Source organism: Leiobunum rupestre, chromosome 3, assembly GCF_980474605.1.
Source record: "Leiobunum rupestre chromosome 3, qqLeiRupe1.1.hap1, whole genome shotgun sequence".
In the NCBI taxonomy this organism is placed as follows: domain Eukaryota; kingdom Metazoa; phylum Arthropoda; class Arachnida; order Opiliones; family Sclerosomatidae; genus Leiobunum; species Leiobunum rupestre.
The window spans coordinates 56,286,533-56,309,917 of NC_143386.1; the positions used below are offsets into that span (position 1 = coordinate 56,286,533).

General features: G+C 37.5%; 1 protein-coding gene across 1 annotated transcript; it reads left to right on the forward strand.

Moving 5' to 3' along the window:
* Nucleotides 1-5,155: 5,155 nt before the first annotated feature.
* Nucleotides 5,156-11,015, forward strand: LOC149952714 (uncharacterized). Its single transcript, XM_090168755.1, has one exon. The coding sequence runs from the start codon at nt 5,323-5,325 to the stop codon at nt 10,954-10,956; it is 5,634 nt and encodes a 1,877-aa protein (XP_090024881.1). The 5' UTR covers nt 5,156-5,322; the 3' UTR covers nt 10,957-11,015.
* Nucleotides 11,016-23,385: the final 12,370 nt, after the last annotated feature.

Here is a 23,385-nt window from a genome sequence, read left to right on the forward strand (position 1 = left end):
GTTGTACTTTTGCAAACTTTGTGATACAGCTTATTTCAAAATAACGAGTTTACTAGGACACCTGAAGCGAAGTCACTCCGATGTCAAAATAGTGAAGAGCAAAACTGAACTTGACAAACTAATGTTCTCTGGCACTACGGAAGAGTACAAGGTGCTTCGATTAAAAAATGCTGATATCGGTCAGGTTTTTTCAAAGTCCCCGAAAAAGACCATAGCTCCCAGATTTTCGGATAAGCAAGTTCTTTCTCAGACGTTTGACGACAATTCAATGCCACAAAGCGACGTTAACCCTATCAAAACAGCGATACCGAGAAAAATAGACCTCGTTGAAGACAATTCTGATAAATTACCCAACAATAACGGGGAAGCCGCTAAAACTGATGAATCAAAGTCAACGGTGGTTCCAGAAACTGAAAAGAGTCCAGACACTATATCCACGTGCAACCCGTCCGTTCTGACCCGCTGCGATTTAAAATCACGTTTCAAATCGTCCATTATCCACGATTGTCCGGTATGCGGCCAAATGTACACTCGCGAAAAGCACATGATCAAGCACGTCGTGAACTTGCACCCCGATTTTGACAAAAGCCAACTGGAGAAACCACAGCCAACATCTCGAAACAACCTTCCTGATCCCGATACGGTTCGACGAATCTACAGGATCAGAAGCCCTCCCAGGGTCGTCGAAGAAGACCGTGTGGAAAATGACGAATCCATCGTGACCGAACCGCAAAATAGAAAATGCTCCCTCGAAGCGGCGAATCAGCTTTTAGATGACATACTGAGTAACGCTTCTGAGAGCGTAGAGCCTGGTAATTTTGAATCCGAATTAAACCTATCCACTGCAAAAAATAGTCAAAATAATTTCGCGACTGTACAGCGACATCCTGCCTACGATAATGTTCCGAGAGATCTAAACAATATTACTGGATGCGAACATAACTCGACGTTATTCAACCAAAATGTGCACAATTCCATTTCAGTATCTAATAACACTATGGTTCATAATAAAGATCATCATTGCGACTGGGATAATGTTTTTGGTACGCCTTCCTGCAGTAACAACGTTCCCTCATCGAGTACCACCAATATTCCGCCATTTAATAGTGACTTTAGTCATCCAAATTACTTTCCCACGCCCCAGAACTCTGGCCTTTTCAATGGACACGCTCATTCGAACGTAAACGCGTCAGCGTACAATCAAGTTCCTTCTAATTTGTCTCATCTAATACCGTTTCAAAACTGTTTGAATTCGGTCAATATCCGTAATTTAAACCCGAATATAGGATACGGTAATGAAAGGATGTCTAATTTTTCGTCGGTTTCCTATCAACAACCCATCCCCAACGTACTAAATTGCGATTTCCAGGGCCCTAGACCTTTCTCGAACCCTTCCATCGGGACAGTTAATTCCTCGCAAATACCTTTATCCAATCAACAACTTACCCCGAACTACGCTTCGGCATTTCACAGCGTTAATCAAAACACTTGTATTCAAAGTTATTTGGCCTCGATTTCACACCAGAATAATGCCGTTAACTCGACGTCGTTAGCTCACACGGAGAGTAACACCGAAAGCACCGCCGTAGTTGAACCCCAAAGAGCAGAAAGCGACTCTGATGAAGGTCTCTACGATATACCGTGTGGTAACTTAAGTGATTCTGATAGTGGGAGTTGTGACAATCCCGTCATACAGGTTAAGACTCCCAATGAAGATAAACGCGGCAAACCCGTGGACGACGAAACAACCGATGAGACGCGAAAACCCAACGCTCATAAAGACGCGGGTACCGGAATAGACGTTACGTGTAAGACATCGAAACGTCAGGAACATAATACGTTGACTCCGGAGAATGAAAAAGAACTAGACGAAGAAACTAAAAAGAAGATGGCGGACTGTCGAAGTAAAGCCTTGTTTTGCGGAGAATGTCCGACGGTTTATTACTTTCGGAAACGATTCTTGCTTAAACATTATCAAGATCAACATCCAGAATGCTACGAAAAGATAGATGAATTAACCAAAGACTTAGGCGAAGGCGACAGCAAAAATGTCTGGTCCTCCAAAGCCACTTGTAACATTTGCGACAAAGAATTCAGTAGTAAATGCAACATGTTTACCCACGTGAAAACAGTTCATCGTAAGGCCGATCTCTCTACGTGCGAAGTTTGCCAAAAAACGTTTAGTTGCAAAGGGACCCTGAGTACCCACAAGAAATTCGTTCACGGCGAATTCGACAAAGTAACCTGTCCAGTTTGCTACAAGACCTTCAGTACTGTTCGGAATATGCATAAACATAAAGAAAACCTTCACGATAACTTGGAGAAGCATCCGTGTTCGGATTGCGATTCGAGCTTTAGAACGAAACACGAATTGAAGAGACATCGTCGCGATTTCCACAAAAACGATAAAGAAGTAGAGGAAAGTGAGAAAAAATTTAAACTCGGAAAAAGAAAAAATGCGATGGTCGTTGAAAAGAAGAGTAAACCAGCCGCTAAAAGTTCAAAGATTAACAAGCGTCTGGTTTACGTGACTAGTACAAGTGAAAGTGAATTTGGGTCAGATGATGGATAAAGTAGTAGCGACGGAAAGGCAGTCGCTCCTGTTAGATCAACTCGTGCTTGTAAACAGCACCGTAACCAGGATTTAATTTCAGGGTGGGCACGCAATGGAAACAAATAAAAAAAAAATAAAAATTGTACATACAACCATACGGTCCAGGGTGGGCACGGCCCGACCGCCCCCCCCCCCTCCTGGTTACGGCCCTGCTTGTAAATCTAAAAACTTTAAAGAACGCGAAAAATGGTTGTTGTTAAAGATATGGAATTTTAATGAGCAATAAATATTTGAATTTAAACAGTTTCGTCTATTTAGACAATAAAACTTTATCATAACTCAGTTTTGTATTTTGAACTGATCATTCACGGAAGAGTTTGCGAAGCTACTTTAAGATCACTCGGATCGCCAATAGAATACGAAAATGTTTGCTTGACTAGGTGGTTTTTTTCCGCTTGTCCGGGGACAAAAAGTGTAAACCCTAAGACGTTGTATTCGCCTGTACTCGGGGTAAGATTTACCCTGTCCCGAATTTTGTTCGCTTGTTCCAGAGCTCTAAGGTTACACTTTTTACTCCTCCTCGAAAGGAGGTGTAAAGGGAGTAATCTAGCTTTGTCGTCTGATTAAATTTCGTTTCACGAAAACATGACGGGCATTGGGCAAGCTTTTTATAAATAACCTTTAACCTTTAACTACTCGCTTCTTACTCCAAATCGTTTTTTTTTCGTCCAGACAGAATTGAAGTAAAATGACGTCATATGGCTACACTTTTGAACCTGCTCATAAAACCCAAATGATAGCAGACGATATGCAGGTTTGTAAAAATTTCGTATTTCGTTGGGAGCGGTTCTACCTAGCATCCCTTACTGTGCAATACTGATATAGCTGTCAAATCTGGATCAATCTTTGGGCACTCAAATGGGACATGCTATTTATTAGCGTTTTCCATATGATTGAAGTCAGAATTAGTTGAAGTGTTATCGAGATCAATTTGTGATGCTCTATTCGCGACTGAAAACTATTGCTTCGCCCTCTTTGATTCACCATTGAAGCAGACGCTATTAGTTTTTCCTCATCTTAATTAATTCGTAAATATTTTACTTCATAAATCGATACTTGCATTTTAATATAATTTTTGCATCGTTTGCTTAAATTTCTATACGTTTATTGAAGAAGAAACGTCCGCGTGATACTATTATTTTACCCGAAGTGTAGTAGTAGTAATAACATAAGTAACATAATTCCCCTAAGTATGACACTTGTAGCCTTGCTCATGCATTTTTTATTACTACATCCGTTCTTCACCAACGATAAATCAGAAAAACGACTAGCAACTCTGTAACCCGGAAGTTTAATACTCTTTGGGATTTGATTTTTTTTATTGGTCATCGAAAAGTTCAAATTTAGCCAATCATATAGCGCTACAAAATATTATGAGGTACGAAATGTAAGATATAAAATGTCCGTTATGGTAGTCGACTTATTAGGCCTAACTCTATCGGAAAATTATACCTAAATACTAAATATTATTAGGGTCATTTTCAAAGTTTGAACTGAAAAAAATATTTTTATTGCGTAATTAGCAATTATAAAAGTTATTCCATAAGTTTGAAAAAGGTTAATTCTTACATTTTAATTCATCAATTCAGTTTTATTTTGATCACAGCGGACAAAACCAGGCATTCATCCAGGTACAAAATACAAGTCAAATTATAATGGTAAAAATCTGGAAGAAATTGTAATCAAATATTCGTAAACTAAATGAGAAACCTTTTTACATTAAAAACGTAACAAGCTGAAGGTTTTTTAACGTCTACAGTATTTGGTGCGTAACATTGATAAACATCAAAGAGATTGATCTTCTCAATATACTACACTAGTGATCCACAAATTTCGAGTTGTTGGTGAATTTCTAATATAATACCATTTGCCCGATATAAAGATTTAATATTGTTGGGGAAAATACATACAATTTCTTTAATTTCTTCCGTTGTTAAAGTTTCCGTGGCGAAAACGAAATTAGTGCGGCTATACGCCTTAAGCCTAAAAATGACTGTTTTCAAAACCGCGGGAATCACGTTCCCGGAAGTTGGGTTAGATTAGTTCATGGCGCCGCTACCGAGTGGCGCTATTTCGAAAAAATTTGGACGTCACTGTGAAGAAAGGATGTAGTAGAAAATTTTCCTAATGTCATACTTAGGGGTATTATGTTACTTATGGTAATAATAATAATGTGTTGTTCTACCTTGTGGTAGGTAGTGGTAAAAAAATGGCCTTCTTTGTGAAGGCTTCAGTCATGCTTATTTTCTTCTTCTTCCTGGGAGAACCCGGCCACCTGAATGAATGGCATTAAAAGTGGCCATGGATATTAGCCTAGCTGATAATTATTATGCATTTTGAGATCTACCGATTCTACAGTAAAAAAAGGATTTTCTAAATATCGAGAATTCGAGACCATTCCGCGAGAGTCGCTGAAACTGATATTTCAAGATAGTAATAAAATATAAAGTATTAAAGTACATCCTTCAGTATTAATTTCACCACGCAGTCGTTTTAATTGGAAAAGAAAAATGTTTTGGGTTGTTTTCGAAATACAAATTGAAACTATGTTTAAAATTAGCGCCGTTTCCTACTCATACAGCGCTATCTCTTGGGGATTGTTTCATAAAAACAACTTCCTCCAGTTTGAGAGTCTAAGGCTTAGTAGTAATGCATCAGTAAATAGTGAATGTATGTGAATAGTAAATGTAACATTGTAGAAAGACAAAATGTCGTTTCCTAATTACATTCCACATATGAATGGTAAACAAAGCTACAACGTAGATGATCCTGGCAAGGAGCAAAGGGAAGAATACTCCTTTCAATGTCACGAATGCCGGTCCAAGTTTCATACGAAGGAGCTCCTGAAAGACCACCTGAAATGCCATCCTGACTTCCCTTGCCAGCAATGTGGGAAATTATTCAAGAATAAACATTATCTAGCCCAGCATTTACTAGTACACTCCAAAGACAATCCTAATTTTAAATGTGAGACGTGTGGTAAATTGTTCAAGCGGAAAGCTGCCTTAATTCAACATGGGAAATTACATACTGAAAATCGACCATTGTACCCCTGCAAGATATGTGGAAGAATGTTAAAGAATAGATTAGGTATCAACGAACATATTAAATATATGCACAATGATAATCTTGAGTTACATCCTTGCGAGATATGTGGAACTACTTTTAAAAGAAAGAGACACTTAAATAGGCATATAGCTGACGTACACCTTCAGCAGAAAACGCAGGGCACTGGCTCCGAAAATCCAGAAAATAGCACTCGCAGTCCTTGCGATATCTGTGGAAAAACATTGAAAACGGAGAAACTGTTAGCCCGACATATACAACTTTATCACCAAGATTTCCCTGGGTATGATTGCGAAAAATGCTGTAAAAATTTCAAAAGGAAAGATCATTTTAATAATCACATTAAAATTTGTGATGGGCAGACGCCTGTAGAAAAAGTCAAGCCTTATCTCTGCCATTTATGTTCAAATGGTTTCTCTAATTCTCATTCGTTGAATAGACATTTGGATAATATTCACTCCGAACAACCCAAGAAACCTTATTTGTGTCATTTATGTTCCAATGGTTTCTCTAATTCTCATTCGTTGAGCAGACATTTGGACAATGTTCACTCGGAGCAATCCAAGAAACAACGTCTCTTGTGCCACCTTTGTGGCAAGAAAAGTTTTCAGAACCCTAAAATGCTCGTTGACCATCTCAAAAAGAAACACAATTGCGACCCCCCCGAAGATCTTCAGAATAGAACCTACAAGAAAGCCACGACTTCGGCTGATGGCAAACTCGTTTGTCCGATATGTTCAGAGGAATTTGACAATTATAATCGTTTGAAATATCACAGAGCTAAGGCGCACCTTGGACGAACGTTTAAATACAAGCGGAAAAAACGAATTTGTCCATTTTGTAGCAAAGGATTCACTTACAAATCCGGCTACGTCGCCCATGTTAACGCACACACTGGGTACCGTCAATTTAAGTGCCCCTTGTGTCCCGTTGCAGTGACGGCCAAATCTAACTTGAATCTGCACATGAAAAGTCATTACAACAAAAATCCGCTTTACTGCCGAGGTTGCAACATTTTGTTTTGTACCAAAGAGAAATTCGAAGCACATCGTCAAGAGGTTCACGATAATAAAAACCCTTTTACGTGCCCCAAATGTTTATTAGGATTTAATGACGAAGCCAAATATAAAAGCCATATCTTGAGGGGCCATCGCTACGACATACCCGACGAAGACAAGAAATACTCTTGCAAGTTTTGCCCCAAACGTTTCGTCGATCCAAAATCGTGTACCAAACATATTGAAAAATGCCATTCAAACCCGCAAAGTTCTTCGGATAATAAAACTCAATCGTCGACGCTATTGGAACAACCTCTCTCTATGACAAATTTGAATAAATCTACATCCGATGCGTTGATTTACGAGTACGTTTGCAAAATCTGCTATTTCGTCTTCAACGGAAATAAAGATTTAATCAGGCACTTTTCAAAAGTACACTCCAAAGCCAACCCTTCCGACGAGACTGTTCTTTGCGTGTATACCAAGAGAGAAGGGCGGCAATACGGATGCAAAGACCCCTATTTCACTCCGAGGTTCATTTTGCAGCATGGAAAAGCACCATTCTTCTGTAAGGTGTGCCACCGGCCGTATCACTCGAAGAATGGATTTAACTCGCACATGGAAAAGGTTCATCCGTCGTACGTCGACGACCCCCCGACACTGGAAGGCGATGAGGCTGATAATTTGACAGAGAAGTCCATGGAAGAGCTAGTCACCCTAATTCAAGAATACGCTTGTAAACGTTGTTTCTTTGTAACGTGCGAAATTCCCAACTTGTATGCCCACATGAGATTGGAATGCAACATGACATGCGAACAAGACGAAGTTCTGTATAGTCTGAATAAGAAAGATGAGGAGCGGAAATACCAAGTTGTAGACGATTTTTTTTTTCAAAATGACATAATGTTCAAGAAAGCTAGTTTTATTTGCAAAATATGCGTAGCTCCCTTCGCCTTCAGAATCTTTTACGAAAGACACATTACAGAAAGACACCATAGTTTCGTTGAAGAATATCAAGACAATCTCTTGGATGTCGAAGAAACCTTCTCGGGGGGCAACGCCTTGTCGATTCCATCCAGCGATTTAGATATTTCGGCCGAATCTATTTGCTCCGACGGAGAGTACCAAGACGACGAACTGGATATGATACTGAAGGATAAACATAAATTAATCAGGGAAGCGAAGAGGCCTCACTCGAAACGCAAACGAACTCGAGGCAAGACGATCGTTAGATCCTCTGAAGAAGATGACAGCTCAGAAGAAGAAAGGCCGCGGTGTGGTAAAAGAATTAATACACGTTCTAAGGCAAAATCGAACTCAACTGCTATACATTTTAGAGGACCGTTGCCAGATTTTTTCACTTGCGCGTTTTGCAAAAGGCTGAAAAAGGAAACGATCTGTAATTCTCTTGAGAAACTGGATGAACATTACTCGAAAAAGCATTCCAAGATAAGGGAAGGTTCGAACAACCGTAGTGACACCGACTACGAACCTGAACTTGAAAGTGAACCAGAAGTAAGTTCCGAGGAATACGTCCCTAGCGATGATGGCACTTGGTCAAAAAGTACGAAAAGAAAAGTCAAACTGAAAATTATCCCATTAACGTCAAATAAACCGAAACATAATGAAAGTGAAGAAAAGTCAAAAGTTGAGGAATCCACCAAAGCTCCTGTAAGTAATGAGGGAAATTCCGAAGATATGTTGAAGAAAACAGCGGCATCCGCTGACCAAGCCAATCATCTAGAAATCGCGAGGGTAACAGCGGAGAAGACTTCGAAAAAAGAGCCACTCACTTTTGCCTGTAAAGCTTGCCAGATGGTTTACTTCTTTCCGAAACATCTAGAGACTCATATCACGAAAACGCATCCCGATTACTACGAAGTTTTTCCGCGGGTAGAATTTCCAAAATTCAGTTACCCGCTTTTCAAAAGAAACGATGACGGCATCGCGGTGTTGCCTTTAGAACCGCCCGATGCCGCGGAACAACCGAAATCTAGTCTTCCGGATCTTCCAGAGCCCGTACTTCCGAAACTTCCCAATCCCGAATTGGTGCGTAAAATATACGGAATTAGAGAACCCCCCAGAAAAACTGGCGAAATATCGGTTAATAAAGACGGCAATAGCCCAAAACCCACCGATAGTGCAATCCACCTTGAACAGTCCTCCAAACAGGCGCCGCTGGCTCGTCTTGGGAAACGCTCCATGGAAGCTTCCATCGACATTTTAGACGAAGTTTTGAGCAGTCTTAGCAATAGTCAGACTAATTCCAACGCTGAGCCTGAGCTGGGCGAACCTTTAATTGTTACTAGAAACGATGTTAGGTGTTTAAATGCTTCAACTACCGTAGGACATTTCCAACCAGTAAATATAATCGTACAAGGACAAAACGTCAATCATAAAAATACAGAATGTTACCCTACTAACGCTGCACATAATTTTTCCAACCCATGCATGGAGTGCCCACGTTTTTTCGAGAATCTTCCCCGAGAATTTAATATGAATAATTTTGCATTCGGTGCCCAGCCCCCTAATCAAATGCCCTTGTACCAGAATAGACAGTTGTCCGAATACGATAGGTTTTGTAACATTGATAATTCAAACCATTATACCAATTTACAAAATGTCCATAACTACGTCCCCTCGGGTTTCTCTCAAACCGTTCATCATCCTCAAAATTACGCCAACCCAAACGCTGGGACGGTAAGTTTCACTCCGAAGCCCTCGATGCCCACCAATTTCACTCCGTTGGGTTTGTCCAATTTTGTCCCCACTCCTGTGCAAAACGTTGCCAGTCACGTTAACAACGTATCCGTGTTTCCAAATACGGCTGTTGTTTCTAGTAATTTCGGGTTCATTAATGCTTACCAAAACAATAACGTTAACCACCCTGTTCCTTACGAAAACCATCCTCGAAATATTCCCCATAATGTCAATGCCATCAATGACGCCAACGAAAAAAGCGATTCTGAAGACGGTGGTTCTTTTGGTATTCCCGATTGCAATTTCGCTGATTCGGACAGTTCCGTGGATGATCCAGTGACGGGTAGTCAGAAAACCTTCACGGATATTTCGGATGCTAAAAAACGTTCAGTCGCGGATACTAATAAACCAAATGAATGTAGGGTTAATGACGCCGATAATCCAAAAATTATTGATACCTTCACTTTCAATTCCATCACACCCAAACCTACTCAGAATTACCCGCCCTCTGAGGAAAAACCTAAGGATGACGTTCGCATAGAAACTAACAAGAAAATATTAGAAGAGGCTAGAAGTAAAGTGTTCTTTTGCGACGAATGCCCCTCTTATTATAAATTTAAGCCTTACATACTGAAACATTACCGGGAATTTCACCCAACTTGTACCGATAAAATTAAAGCACTTGAAGAGTCTACCGAAAAATCCAAGGGTAACAAGGATAAGGCTTGCTATATTTGTAATAAGGTCTTCGATTCAAAGGCGTCTCTAAAGCGCCACGTCAATGGGGTTCACGAAAATCGAAGACCATGGAAATGCGACGAATGCCCGTTGTCATTTAAAGAGAAAACCGGCTTGAAAAAACACAAGTTTACCCATCTGAATATAAGACCCTTTAGTTGTGACGAATGCACGCAGTCATTCAAAGACAAAAACGGTTTGAAAAAACACAAGTTAACCCATTTGAATTTGAACCCCGAGAAATGCGATTTGTGTACTTATAGTTGCAAAAAGAGCTACGCTTTATTAGAACATAAGAGAAAGGTACATGAGAACCCTAGCACCCAAAAAAAGGGCAGAGCCAAAAAGGAAGCTTGTAAAATTGAGAAACCCGACGGAAAGACCAAAAAGCCCTTTTCTTGCGAAGAGTGCAACACTTATTATTACAATCGAGAATTTCTCCTTACTCATTATGAAAACAACCATTCTCAGTGCTTAGATAAAATTAAAATCCTAAAGAAGCAGGTGGAGGATGACGCCAAGAATCTTTGCTCCGTTTGTAACGAGAGCTTTCCTACACGGGCAGATTTAGAAATCCACGTTGTTAATATTCACGGAAATGGGCCCGAATCTTCCAAACAATTACGTCGCGCTCCGATTCTGAAGAAAAGAAAAAACATGAAATCTCTCCCAGTGATAAGTTGCTCGGAAAGCGGTTCAGACTCGGTCAGCGAAACGGGACACAAAACTGCTAGTTATGATAAAAGTGACAATGTGAAAAAACAAATTAGCAATCCGATCCCGAGAAGCAGACCGTCGAGAGCATGTAGACCTAAAAATCTTAAAGAAGCTGATGATTGATTTGTATAAGCTGCATACTTTTAGTCATGATGGTTTCGCCTGACCGTCATATTTTGTAAATTAACATATAATGAAATAAAAAATGTATAAAGAAGTTTATAAACCACGCAATCCTTTAAATAAGAAGCCATTTCAAACAATTTCATTTTGGGTTGGAGTAAGAAACGGAGAGAGGAAGAGATACATTAATTTTATCAGAAGGAAATAGTAGACATCTTTGCAAGTAGTATACAGTTATAGAAATTATATATGTTCTTTCATAGGCTGGAGGCATTTTCCAATGGGTGTTATGTACAGGGAAACATGCCCCTGAATCGATTGATTGTATTGAATTGTCGTCTCACAAACTACGTATAAAAAATAAATAAAAACACATAATTGCTCCTTGGGCCTCAAAGGAACGTAATTAGCCAATGGCCGAATACGGCGGTGGCTACTAGACAAAATTATCAACTTTTGGGAATTAATATTGGAGTTCATTCACCCAATGATGTTACCATGGGTCAAGCGATTTTTGTAAAATTTTGCACACGGTTTGGTCATTATTAGAAACGACTAAGTCTGAGTTTTTAGCTAAATATTCTTAGTAGTTATTGAAATACGCCCTAACAACCATTAGCCCCAGTTTTTCATGTGGCGCGTTTACGTAATTCGCCCCCCTTGAATAAAAGTTGAATATCTTTCTATCTAACCATTAGAAATCAATGCGAATTTAGTTACTAGGGTAAATTGGGGTACAGAACGCAGTAGTCGTGTTAATATTTTTGTAGATTGAAAAATGTTTGAGTTAAAGGCGAAAAAGTAGAAAATATTGTAGTTTTCAGGGGTAACGTACAAAACACTATAAGATGATGTGGAAATGTGATAAGTTAACATTTTAAGAAATACCTAGAGAGATTACGTGCGGAGCTTTCCAGTGATACCAAAAAACATAAACCTATTGGATTTTGACGTAATTTTCCAAAAGAAATACCGATTTTTGATATTTGGGCATTCCATGTGAAATCAACACACTCAAAAACCTCACCATCTCGGATTTTAATGAAATTTTGGATATAGATAGTGCCTAGGGATATCAAGGAAAATGTTAAGTGTTATTGAATTATATCAAACGGTTTTAAAATTACGGCTGTTTAAAATGTTCATAAAATGGCAAAAATGACATGACTGGTATATTCTCTAATCCCCATAGCAGCTGTTCTAATTAAGCTACAGAGTTGCTAATGGTGTCATTTTACTCAGCTATGTATGCCCTTCCCAATGATATACACCATATAAATTATTTTTTTAATTTGATTTTTTTAAGGGTGTCATCAAATTAAAAAAAATACAGTGAATAGTTTGTTTCAACATTAAATGATTGGCTGAACTGAGAGGGGAGGTTCATGGGTTCATAGTGAAACATTATTTAAAAAACAATAGGTTTTTAAAAATATTTATATTCATATATAATAAATACATATATATACATATATAATAAATACATATATTCATATATAATACATACATATATTCATATATAATAAATGCATATATTCATATATAATAAATACATATATTCATATATAATAAATACATATATTCATATTTAATAACTACATATATTCATATATATAAATATTATATATACATATACGCATGTGTACATATATCATGTTTACATATATGCATATATTTACTTACAATATAATCTATACATATATGTATATAATTTATACAGAATATCCACTATTTGATATTTTTAGATCGCATAGCACGCGCAGGGACCATTAGATGAAACCAAATTTGTCTTGAGAACCATTGGGTTAAGAGACTCAGTTCCAAATAGAAAGGTGTGCGCCCTCGCATTTTATGCCCAAAGGACTCTGAACTGATGTAAATTGCTCAATAGGAACCCAAGGAAATAAACATCAAAAAACAAGCAGGCCCTAAATAAAAATCTACAAGAGATCACAATTAGGTGTTAATCATTTAGAAAATACTTGTGCTACGTTATCAACATTTTGAGGACAAATTCACTCAAGTAAAATAAAATGTAATTAAAATTCAGTTTAGATTGAACTATGTCTTCAAGGTCATTCAAAATGTATCTCGAAAACCTTTAGGTTTGGAAGGTTGGTTCCGATTCGAAAAGTGTTCGCCATCACTTTCTAGATCGAAATTTATTTTAACCGACCTAATCTATATAAGCTTAATTTAAATAAATTTTAATATTGTCAATTAGTCATTGAAAATTTGTATTCTTGATATTCTAGTTTTTGTTGTTAGTTTTCTTAGCATCCTATTAACAAATTTACATTTTTAGATCGAAATTTTTTTAACCTACCTAATCTAAGCTTAATTTAAATAAATTTTAATGTTTCCAATTAGTCATTGAACATTTGTATTCGTGATCTTCTAGTTTTTGGTGTTAGTTTTCTTAGCTTCCTATTAACAAATTAACATGACCCCCTGCGCGTACTATGCGATCTAAAAATATCAAATACCTAGGAAAAATAGCTTTTCAATTATTTACTCTGGGTCATATATGTATAGATTATAATGTAAGTAAATATATGCATATATGTAAACATGATATGTACACATAATATTTATATATATGAATATATGTATTTATTATATATGAATATATGTATTTATTATATATGAATATATGTATTTATTATATATGAATATATGTATTTATTATATATGAATATATGGATTTATTATATATGAATATATGTATTTATTATATATGAATATATGTATTTATTATATATGAATATATGTATTTATTATATATGAATATATGTATTTATTATATATGAATATATGTATTTATTATATATGAATATATGTATTTATTATATATGAATATATGTATTTATTATATATGAATATATGTATTTATTATATATGAATATATGTATTTATTATATATGAATATATTTATTTATTATATATGAATATATGTATTTATTATATATGAATATATGTATTTATTATATATGAATATATGTATTTATTATATATGAATATATGTATTTATTATATATGAATATATTTATTTATTATATATGAATATATGTATTTATTATATATGAATATATGTATTTATTATATATGAATATATGTATTTATTATATATGAATATATGTATTTATTATATATGAATATATGTATTTATTATATATGAATATATGTATTTATTATATATGAATATAAGTATTTATTATATATGAATATATGTATTTATTATATATGAATATAAGTATTTATTATATATGAATATATGTATTTATTATATATGAATATATGTATTTATTATATATGAATATATGTATTTATTATATATGAATATATGTATTTATTATATATGAATATTTATATTTTTAAAAACCTATTGTTTTTTAAATAATGTTTCACTATGAACCCATGAACCTCCCTTCCCACTTCGGCCAATCATTTAACGTTGATACAAACTATTCACTGTATTTTTGTTAATTTTGATGACACACTTTTAAAAAAAAACAAATTAAAAAATAATTTGAAAAATATATTTAAAAAAAATTATATGGTGTATTAGCAACTCTGTAGCTTAATTAGAACAGCTGCTATGGGGGTTAGAGAATATACCAGTCATGTCATTTTTGCCATTTTATGAACATTTTAAACAGCCGTAATTTGAAAACCGTTTGATATAATTCAATAACACTTAACATTTTCCTTGATATCCCTAGGCACTATCTATATCCAAAATTTCATTAAAATCCGAGATGGTGAGGTTTTTGAGTGTGTTGATTTCACATGGAATGCCCAAATATCAAAAATCGGTATTTCTTTTGGAAAATTACGTCAAAATCCAATAAGTTTATGTTTTTTGGTATCACTGGAAAGCTCCGTACGTAATCTCTCTAGGTATTTCTTAAAATGTTAACTTATCACATTTCCACATCATCTTATAGTGTTTTGTACGTTACCCCTGAAAACTACAATATTTTCTACTTTTTCGCCTTTAACTCAAACATTTTTCAATCTACAAAAATATTAACACGACTACTGCGTTCTGTACCTCAATTTACCCTAGTAACTAAATTCGCATTGATTTCTAATGGTTAGATAGAAAGATATTCAACTTTTATTCAAGGGGGGCGAATTACGTAAACGCGCCACATGAAAAACTGGGGCTAATGGTTGTTAGGGCGTATTTCAATAACTACTAAGAATATTTAGCTAAAAACTCTAGGGTACGAGTTAAAATTATCTTTGTTATAACTGAATCACATTTATACTCATGAAAATTATATTTAATGGGTAACTTATTTACTGTAAATAAGTTACCCATTAAATATAATTGCTATAAATGCTAGCTTGCGTTGGCAAAACAGGAGCTATGAGAACAGCCTCAACTGCTTCTCTAGAAATTCTACTGAATATTCTTCCTCTACATTTGTTTATAGAGGAAGCTGCTACTTTTGGTGCCTATAGGCTAAACCAAAACGGGTGGTGGATGGCCAATAGTTGGTAAAAGAGCCACACTACGCTTTTTAGGGATATTTCCAGTCGGTTACCTGTTCTTTCAATGGGTTCTGATAACATGGCTGCTAAACTTCGTTTTAGTAAGCCTTTCGGCGTGAACTTCCCTAGCCGCACAGAATGGTCAAATGTTACCCTCGGTACCAGAGGGGAAGTTGTCTATTTCACCGATGGGTCTAAAACCCATTTAGGTGCGGGCGCAGGGATGAACTGCCTAACGACCAAATACGGCTTCTACGAGAGCCTTGGGATTTATGCAAGTGTCTTTAAGGCAGAGATTTCTGCTATCTGCTTCTGTGTTGGCTTCTGTCTTAAGAAGAACTATCGCGGGAAAGTTATCCAAATTTGTTCGGATAGCCAGGCTGCTTTAAAAGCTCTAAACCAGTCTAGTGTTTCTTCCAGACTGGTTCTTAGCTGCTTGGATCTCCTTTCCAATCTCGGTACGCTTAATAAGGTTCAACTTTATTGGGTCCCAGGACATAAGGGGTATCATGGGAATGAAAAGGCTGACATCTTGGCCAGGGAGGGTGCGACGGCTGGGTTCTGTGGGCCAGAACCTGCTGTCCCTATCCCCCGTGGCTTGATACGCAGCCTGGTCTCCAAGTACATGACTAACCATCAACTTGAGCTCTGGCTCGAGATGGATGGCCAAAGACAGGCTAAGGAGTTTATTCCTGGCCCCTCTAGGCAAAGGGCGAAAGAACTGCTTTCGCTCTCAAAATCTAGTATAAGGTGGGTTACTGGCCTGCTTACAGGTCACTGCCAGCTCAACAGACATTTAAATCTTATTGGTATCAGCGATGACCCACTATGTAGGGCCTGCAAGGCCGAGGAGGAGAGTGCCTCTCACGTTCTCTGTAGCTGCGATTTTTATGCGGCTCAAAGGCTAGAGCATCTTGGGATGCATCAATTGGAAACTAACGACTTCTTTAATATGCCAGCCAAAAGTATCTTAAGGTTTGTGTCGGAGATAGGACTTTTCTAAGTCATAGGTCAGGGGAGAACAATGGACCTAGGGTCGAAGTGCATGGTTGGGCATTCATGCCTCCCCGCCCCCTCTCAATAATAATTATAATTATCGTTCAAAAAATAAAAATTTCAAAACGGTGAAAAATTTAACGATTTTTCTGAAAATTCCAAAAGAAAAGGGTCCTTTCTTATAAACGCCTGGGCCGATCAAATTAGGACAACCTATATATTAATGATAATCCTATTCAGCATGGACATTATAAGTAAAGTACTTAAGGTATACTAGTCTTGCCACCTTACCTAGTGTTTCAAACTCCATGTAAAATGACCATGTACCATAAAGAAGGTATTAAATATGTTTACACAAAGTATTTAGAAAGAGATTATTTATTGTTATGAAAACGGTAAATTTATAACATGGACACGGTAATGTTTTTACGGGGGGGGGGGGGTAGTTTAATTTAGCCTCAAAATGAGAGGGCGCCAAAAATCCCCCTTGCCCGGGTGAAAAAAATTTCTTGAGCCGGCCCTGTATTTACATAATAAAATGAGGATAAAACTACATGAGCTGGTGTCAGTCTCGATTCGGGAACCAGAATATCAGAAGATTAAAGTATTAAAATCTTAATATAGCTCAACCAACCATTAATTACCGTTCGCACCAAAATTTCACCGTAAATTCAGCGATTTATTTAATTATACCGAATTTCAATCGTCTTATTTAAGTATAGTTCCGAAACTATATGTTGAAAATTTACAATCTTTCTGTGTAATATTACGACATTTATCGCGGTACGCAGATTGGAGGCAAAAATAATTTTTACGATCTGCATTGTAAAAAAATTGTGAATTTTTAATTTTTGCGACTGAAAAAAACCAAAAAGAACGTCCCAGCCTTCTACAGAGGACTGTAAAACTCGTTTTAGTTTCAATCCTTGTTTAAAACTCGCGCCGTTAGCAACTACTAACGCTATCTGTGAACCATAAACGTAAATGTGCTATTAACCAAAACAAAACAAAGTGAGAGACAGTCTTAGGCTTAGAAGTAGAACCACGATTATAAATAAATTCTTGTCTTTTCCGATAGACAAAATGTCGATTCCTAATTATTTATTACAAATGAACGGTAAACATCCCAACGAAAGCTTTGACGTAGATGATCCTGGCAAAGAGCAAAGGGAAGAAAACTCTTTTGAATGTCACGAATGCCGATACAAGTTTCATACGAAAGAGCTTCTAAAAGACCACATGAAATGCCATCCTGACTTCCCTTGCAAGCAATGTGGGAAAATATTCAAGAATAAACATTATCTTGCCCAGCATTTACTAGTACACTCCAAAGACAATCCCAATTTTAAATGTGAGAAGTGTGGTAAATTGTTCAAGCGAAAAGATGCCTTATTTCAGCATGGGAAATTACATACTAAAAATCGACCATCATACCCTTGCAAGATATGTGGTAGAATGTTAAAGAATAGATTTTATATCAAAGAACATATGAAATTACTGCATAATGATAATCCCGAGTTACATCCTTGTGAGATATGCGGGACTACATTCAAAGGAAAAGTACATTTAAAAAGGCATCTATCTAATGTACATCTTAATTTTAGAAGATACAATTGCGAAAAATGCCCTAAAAATTTCAAAAGGAAAAACCATCTTAATAGACATGTTCAAGTTTGCCATGGGAAAAATTGTCTAAACCATACACCTGAGGGAACTAGGTCTGAAAATCCAGAAAATACTACTGGGTATCGTTGCGATACATGTGGCAAAACATTGAAAACGGAGAAACTGTTAGCCCGACATATACAACTTTATCACCAAGATTTCCCTGGTTACGATTGTGAAAAATGCTGTAAAAATATCAAAAGGAAAGATCATTTTAATAATCACATTAAAATTTGTGATGGGCAGACGCCTGTAGAGAAAGTCAAGCCTTATCTCTGCCATTTATGTTCAAATGGTTTCTCTAATTCTCATTCGTTGAATAGACATTTGGATAATATTCACTCCGAACAACCCAACAAACGTTATTTATGCCATTTATGTTCCAATGGTTTTTCTAATTCTCATTCATTGAAAAGACATTTGGAAAACATTCACTGGGATAAATCCGAGAAACAACGTCTCTTGTGCCACCTTTGTGGCAAGAAAAGTTTTCAGAACCCTAAAATGCTCGTTGACCATCTCAAAAAGAAACACAATTGCGACCCCCCCGAAGATCTTCAGAATAGAATCTGCAAGAAAGCCACGACTTCGGCTGATGGCAAACTAGTTTGTCCGATATGTTCAAAGGAATTTGACAATTATAATCGTTTGAAATATCACAAGGATAAGGCGCACCTAGGACAAACGTCTAAATACAAGCGGAAAAAACGAATTTGTCCATTTTGCAGCAAAGGGTTCACTTCCAAACAAGGCTACGTTGCCCATGTTAACTCACACACTGGGTATCGTCAATTTAAGTGCCCCTTGTGTCCCGTTGCAGTGACGGCCAAATCTAACTTGAATCTGCACATGAAAAGTCATTACAACAAAAATCCGCTTTACTGCCGAGGTTGCAACATTTTGTTTTGTACCAAAGAGAAATTCGAAGCACATCGTCAAGAGGTTCACGATAATAAACACCCTTTTACGTGCCCCAAATGTTTATTAGGATTTAATGACGAAGCCAAATATAAAAGCCATATCTTGAGGGGGCATCCCTATGACATACCCGACGAAGACAAGAAATACTCTTGCAAGTTTTGCCCCAAACGATTCGTCGATCCAAAATCGTGTAAGAAACATATTAAAAAATGCCATTCAAACCCGCAAAGTTCTTCGGATAAAACTCAATCGTCGACGCTATTGGAACAACCTCTCTCTATGACAAATTTGAATAAAACTACATCCGATGCGTTGATTTACGAGTACGTTTGCAAAATCTGCTATTTCGTCTTCAACGGAAATAAAGATTTAATCAGGCACTTTTCAAAAGAACACTCCAAAGCCAACCCTTCCGACGAGACGATTCTTTGCATGAATTACAAGAGAGAAGGGCGGCAATACGGATGCAAAGACCCCTATCACACTCCGAGGTTCAATTTGCTGCATGGCAAAGCGCCATTTTTTTGCAAGGTGTGCTACAGGCCGTATCACTCACAGAATGGATTTAACTATCACATGGAAAAGGTTCATCCGTCGTACGTCGACAACCCCCCGACACTGGAAGGCGATGAGGCTGATAATTTTACAGAGATTTACATGGAAGAGGTCACCCTAGTCCAAGAATACACTTGTAAACGTTGCTTCTTTGTATCGTGCGAAATTACCAACCAGTATGCCCATATGAGATTAGAATGCGACATCCTATGCGAAGAAGACGAAGTTCTCTATTGCCTGAACAGGAAAGATGACGAACGGAAATACGAAATTGTGGACGAATTTTTCTCCCGAAATGACAACATGTTCAAGAAAGCTAGTTTTATCTGCAAAATATGCGTAGCTCCATTCACCTTCAGAATCTTCTACGACCGGCACATAACTACGAAACACCCGCGGTTTGTTGAAGAATATCAAGACAATCTCTTGGATGTCGAAGAAACCTTCTCAGGGGGCAACTCCTTGTCGATTCCATCCAGCGATTTGGATATTTCGGACGAATCTAGTAGCTCCGACGACGGGTGCGAAGACGAAGAACTCGATACGATACTGAAGGATAAACATAAATTTATACAGGAAGTAAAGAATTCGCACTGGAATTACAAACGAAATCGAGGGAAAAGTGTCGTTACATTATCTCAAGAAGATGATAGCTCAGAAGATGAAAGCCCGCAGACAGGTCGAAGAATAAATTTACGTTCTAGATCAAAATCCAACACAACCGTTACAGAAAATTGTAATGGACCGTTGCCAGATTTTTTCACTTGCGCGTTTTGCAAAAGGCTTAAAAAGGAAACGGTTTGCAATTCTCTTGAGAAACTGAAAAAACATTATTTGAAACAGCATTCCAAACTAAAGGAAGGTTCAAACAACCGTAGTGATTCTGACTACGAACCTGAAACTGAAAGCGACCTAGATGAAAATTCCGAGGAATACGTCCCTAGCGATGACGGCACTTGGTCAAAAAATACGAAAAGAAATCCCAACCTGAAAATTATCCCAATAAAGTCAAATAAACCGAAAGTTAAAGAAAGCGAAGAAAAGTCAAAAGTTGAGGAAATCACCGAAGCTGCTGTAAATAATGAACGAAATTCCGAAGATGTGTCAAAGCAATCACCGACATCCGTTGACGAAGCAGATCTTAAAGAAACAGCGCCGGTAGTAGCGGAGAAGACTTTGAAAAAAGAGCCACTCACTTTCGCCTGTAAAGTTTGCCAGATTGCTTACTTCTTTCCGAAACATCTAGAGAATCATATCTCTAAAACACATCCCGACTACTACGACGTTTTTCCGCGGGTAGAATTTCCAAAATTCAGTTACCCGCTTTTCAAAAGAAACGATGACGGCATCGCGGTGTTGCCTTTAGAACCGCCCGATGTCGCGGAGCCCGTACTTCCGAAACTTCCCAATCCCGAATTGGTTCGTAAAATATTCGGCATAAGAGAACCCCCCAAAAAATCTGGCCAAACGCCGGCTGAAAATGACGGCATTAGCTCAAAACCCACCGATAGTGCAATCCACCTTGAACAGTCTTCCAAACAGGTGCCGCCGGCTCGTCCGGGGAAACACTCCATGGAATTGGAAGCTTCCATCGACATTTTAGACGAAGTTTTGAGCAGTCTTAGCAATAGTCAGACTAACTCCAACGCTCAGCATGAGCTGGTTGAACTTTCCAGGGTTACTGGGGATGATGTTAGGTGTTTAAATACTTCAACTACCATAGGAAATTTTCAACCAGTAAATAAAATCGCACAAGGACAAAATGTCAATGCAAAACATACAGAATGTTACCCCACTCACGCTGCTCGTAATTTTTCAAACCCATGCATGGAGTGCCCACGTTTTTTCGAGAATCTCCCCAGAGAATTTAATATGAATAATTTTACAGTCGGTGCCCAGCAACCTAATCAAGTGCGCGTGTATCAAAATAGGCATTTGTCGGAATACGAAAAGTTTTGTAACGCGGATAATTCAAAACATTATACCAATTTAGAAAATGCTAAAAATTACACTGTCTCACGTTTCTCCCAAACCGTTCCTCCTCCTCCTCAAAATCACGCCACACCAAATGCTGGAACGATAAATTTCGATCCAAAGCCTTCGATGTCCAATTTTGTCTCCACTCCGATGCAAAACGTAGCTAATGACGTTAACGCGTTTCCAAATACAACTGTTGTTCCTAGTAGTTTCGGGTTCATTAATGCTAACCAAAACAATTACGTAAACTACCCTGTTAATTATGAAAACCATCCTCCAAATAATGCCAATGGTTCCAACGAAAAAAGCTATTCTGAGGACGGCGGTTCTTTTGGTATCCCCGATTGCAATTTCGCGGATTCAGACAGCTCCGTGGATGACCCTGTGACGGATGGTCAAAAAACCTATATGGATATTTCACACGCTAAAAACGGTTCTGTTGCGGATACTGGTATACCAAATGATTTTAGGGTTGTTAATTTTGTTGATGGTCCCGATGATCCAAAAGTTACGTCTACCAGCAGTCCCAATTCCACCACACCCAAACCTACTCAGAATTACCCGTCTTCGGAGGAAAAACCCGAGAAAGAGATTCGCGTAGAAACTAACAAGAAAATATTAGAAGAGGCTAGAAGCAAAGTGTTCTTTTGCGACGAATGCCCTTCTTACTATAAGTTTAAACCTCTTATACTGAAACATTACAGGAAATTACATCCTACGTGTACCGATAAAATTAAAGCTCTTGAGGAGAAGACCGAACAAGTTAAAATTAACATAAAGGATAAGTATTGCTATATTTGTAATAAGCCCTTCGATTCCAATGCAGCTTTGAAGCGTCACGTCAATGGCGTCCACGAAAATCTAAGACCTTGGAAATGCGACGAATGCCCGTTGTCATTTAAAGAGAAAGACGCCTTGAAAAAACACAAGTTTACCCATCTGAATGTAAGACCCTTTAGTTGTGACGAATGCACGCAGTCATTCAAAGACAAGAACGGTTTGAAAAAACACAAGTTAACCCATTTGAATTTGAACCCCGAGAAATGCGATTTGTGTACTTATAGTTGCAAAAAGAGCTACGCTTTATTAGAACATAAGAGAAAGGTACATGAGAACCCTAGCACCCAAAAAAAGGGCAGAGCCAAAAAGGGAGCTTGTAAAATTGAGAAACCTGACGGAAAGACCAAAAAGCCCTTTTCTTGCGAAGAGTGCAACACTTATTATTACAATCGAGAATTTCTCCTTACTCATTATGAAAAGAGCCATTCTCAGTGCTTAGATAAAATTAAAACCCTAAAGAAGCAGGTGGAGGATGACGCCAAGAATCTTGGCTCCGTTTGTAACGAGGGCTTTCCTACCCGGGCAGATTTAGAAAACCACGTTGTTAATATTCATGGAAATGGGCCCGAATCTTCCAAACAATTACGTCGCGCTCCGATTCCGAAGAAAAGAAAAAACGTGAAATCTCTCCCAGTTATAAGTTGCTCGGAAAGCGGTTCAGACTCGGTCAGCGAAACGGGACACAAAACTGCTAGTTATGATAAAAGTGACAATGTGAAAAAACAAATTAGCAATCCGATCCCGAGAAGCAGACTGTCGAGAGCTTGTAAACCTAAAAATCTTAAAGAAGCTGATGATTGATGGTGCCCGTTGAATACGTTTAAGTCACGATTATTTCATCTGACAATAGACCATATAGTTAAATAAAGATTTTATAAATTCGTATTGATTAAGGGGTTGTTATTTAATTTCAAACAAACAATTTCGCTTTGGGCTAGAGATAAATAAATATAATTATCGAGACGTATCTGAAAT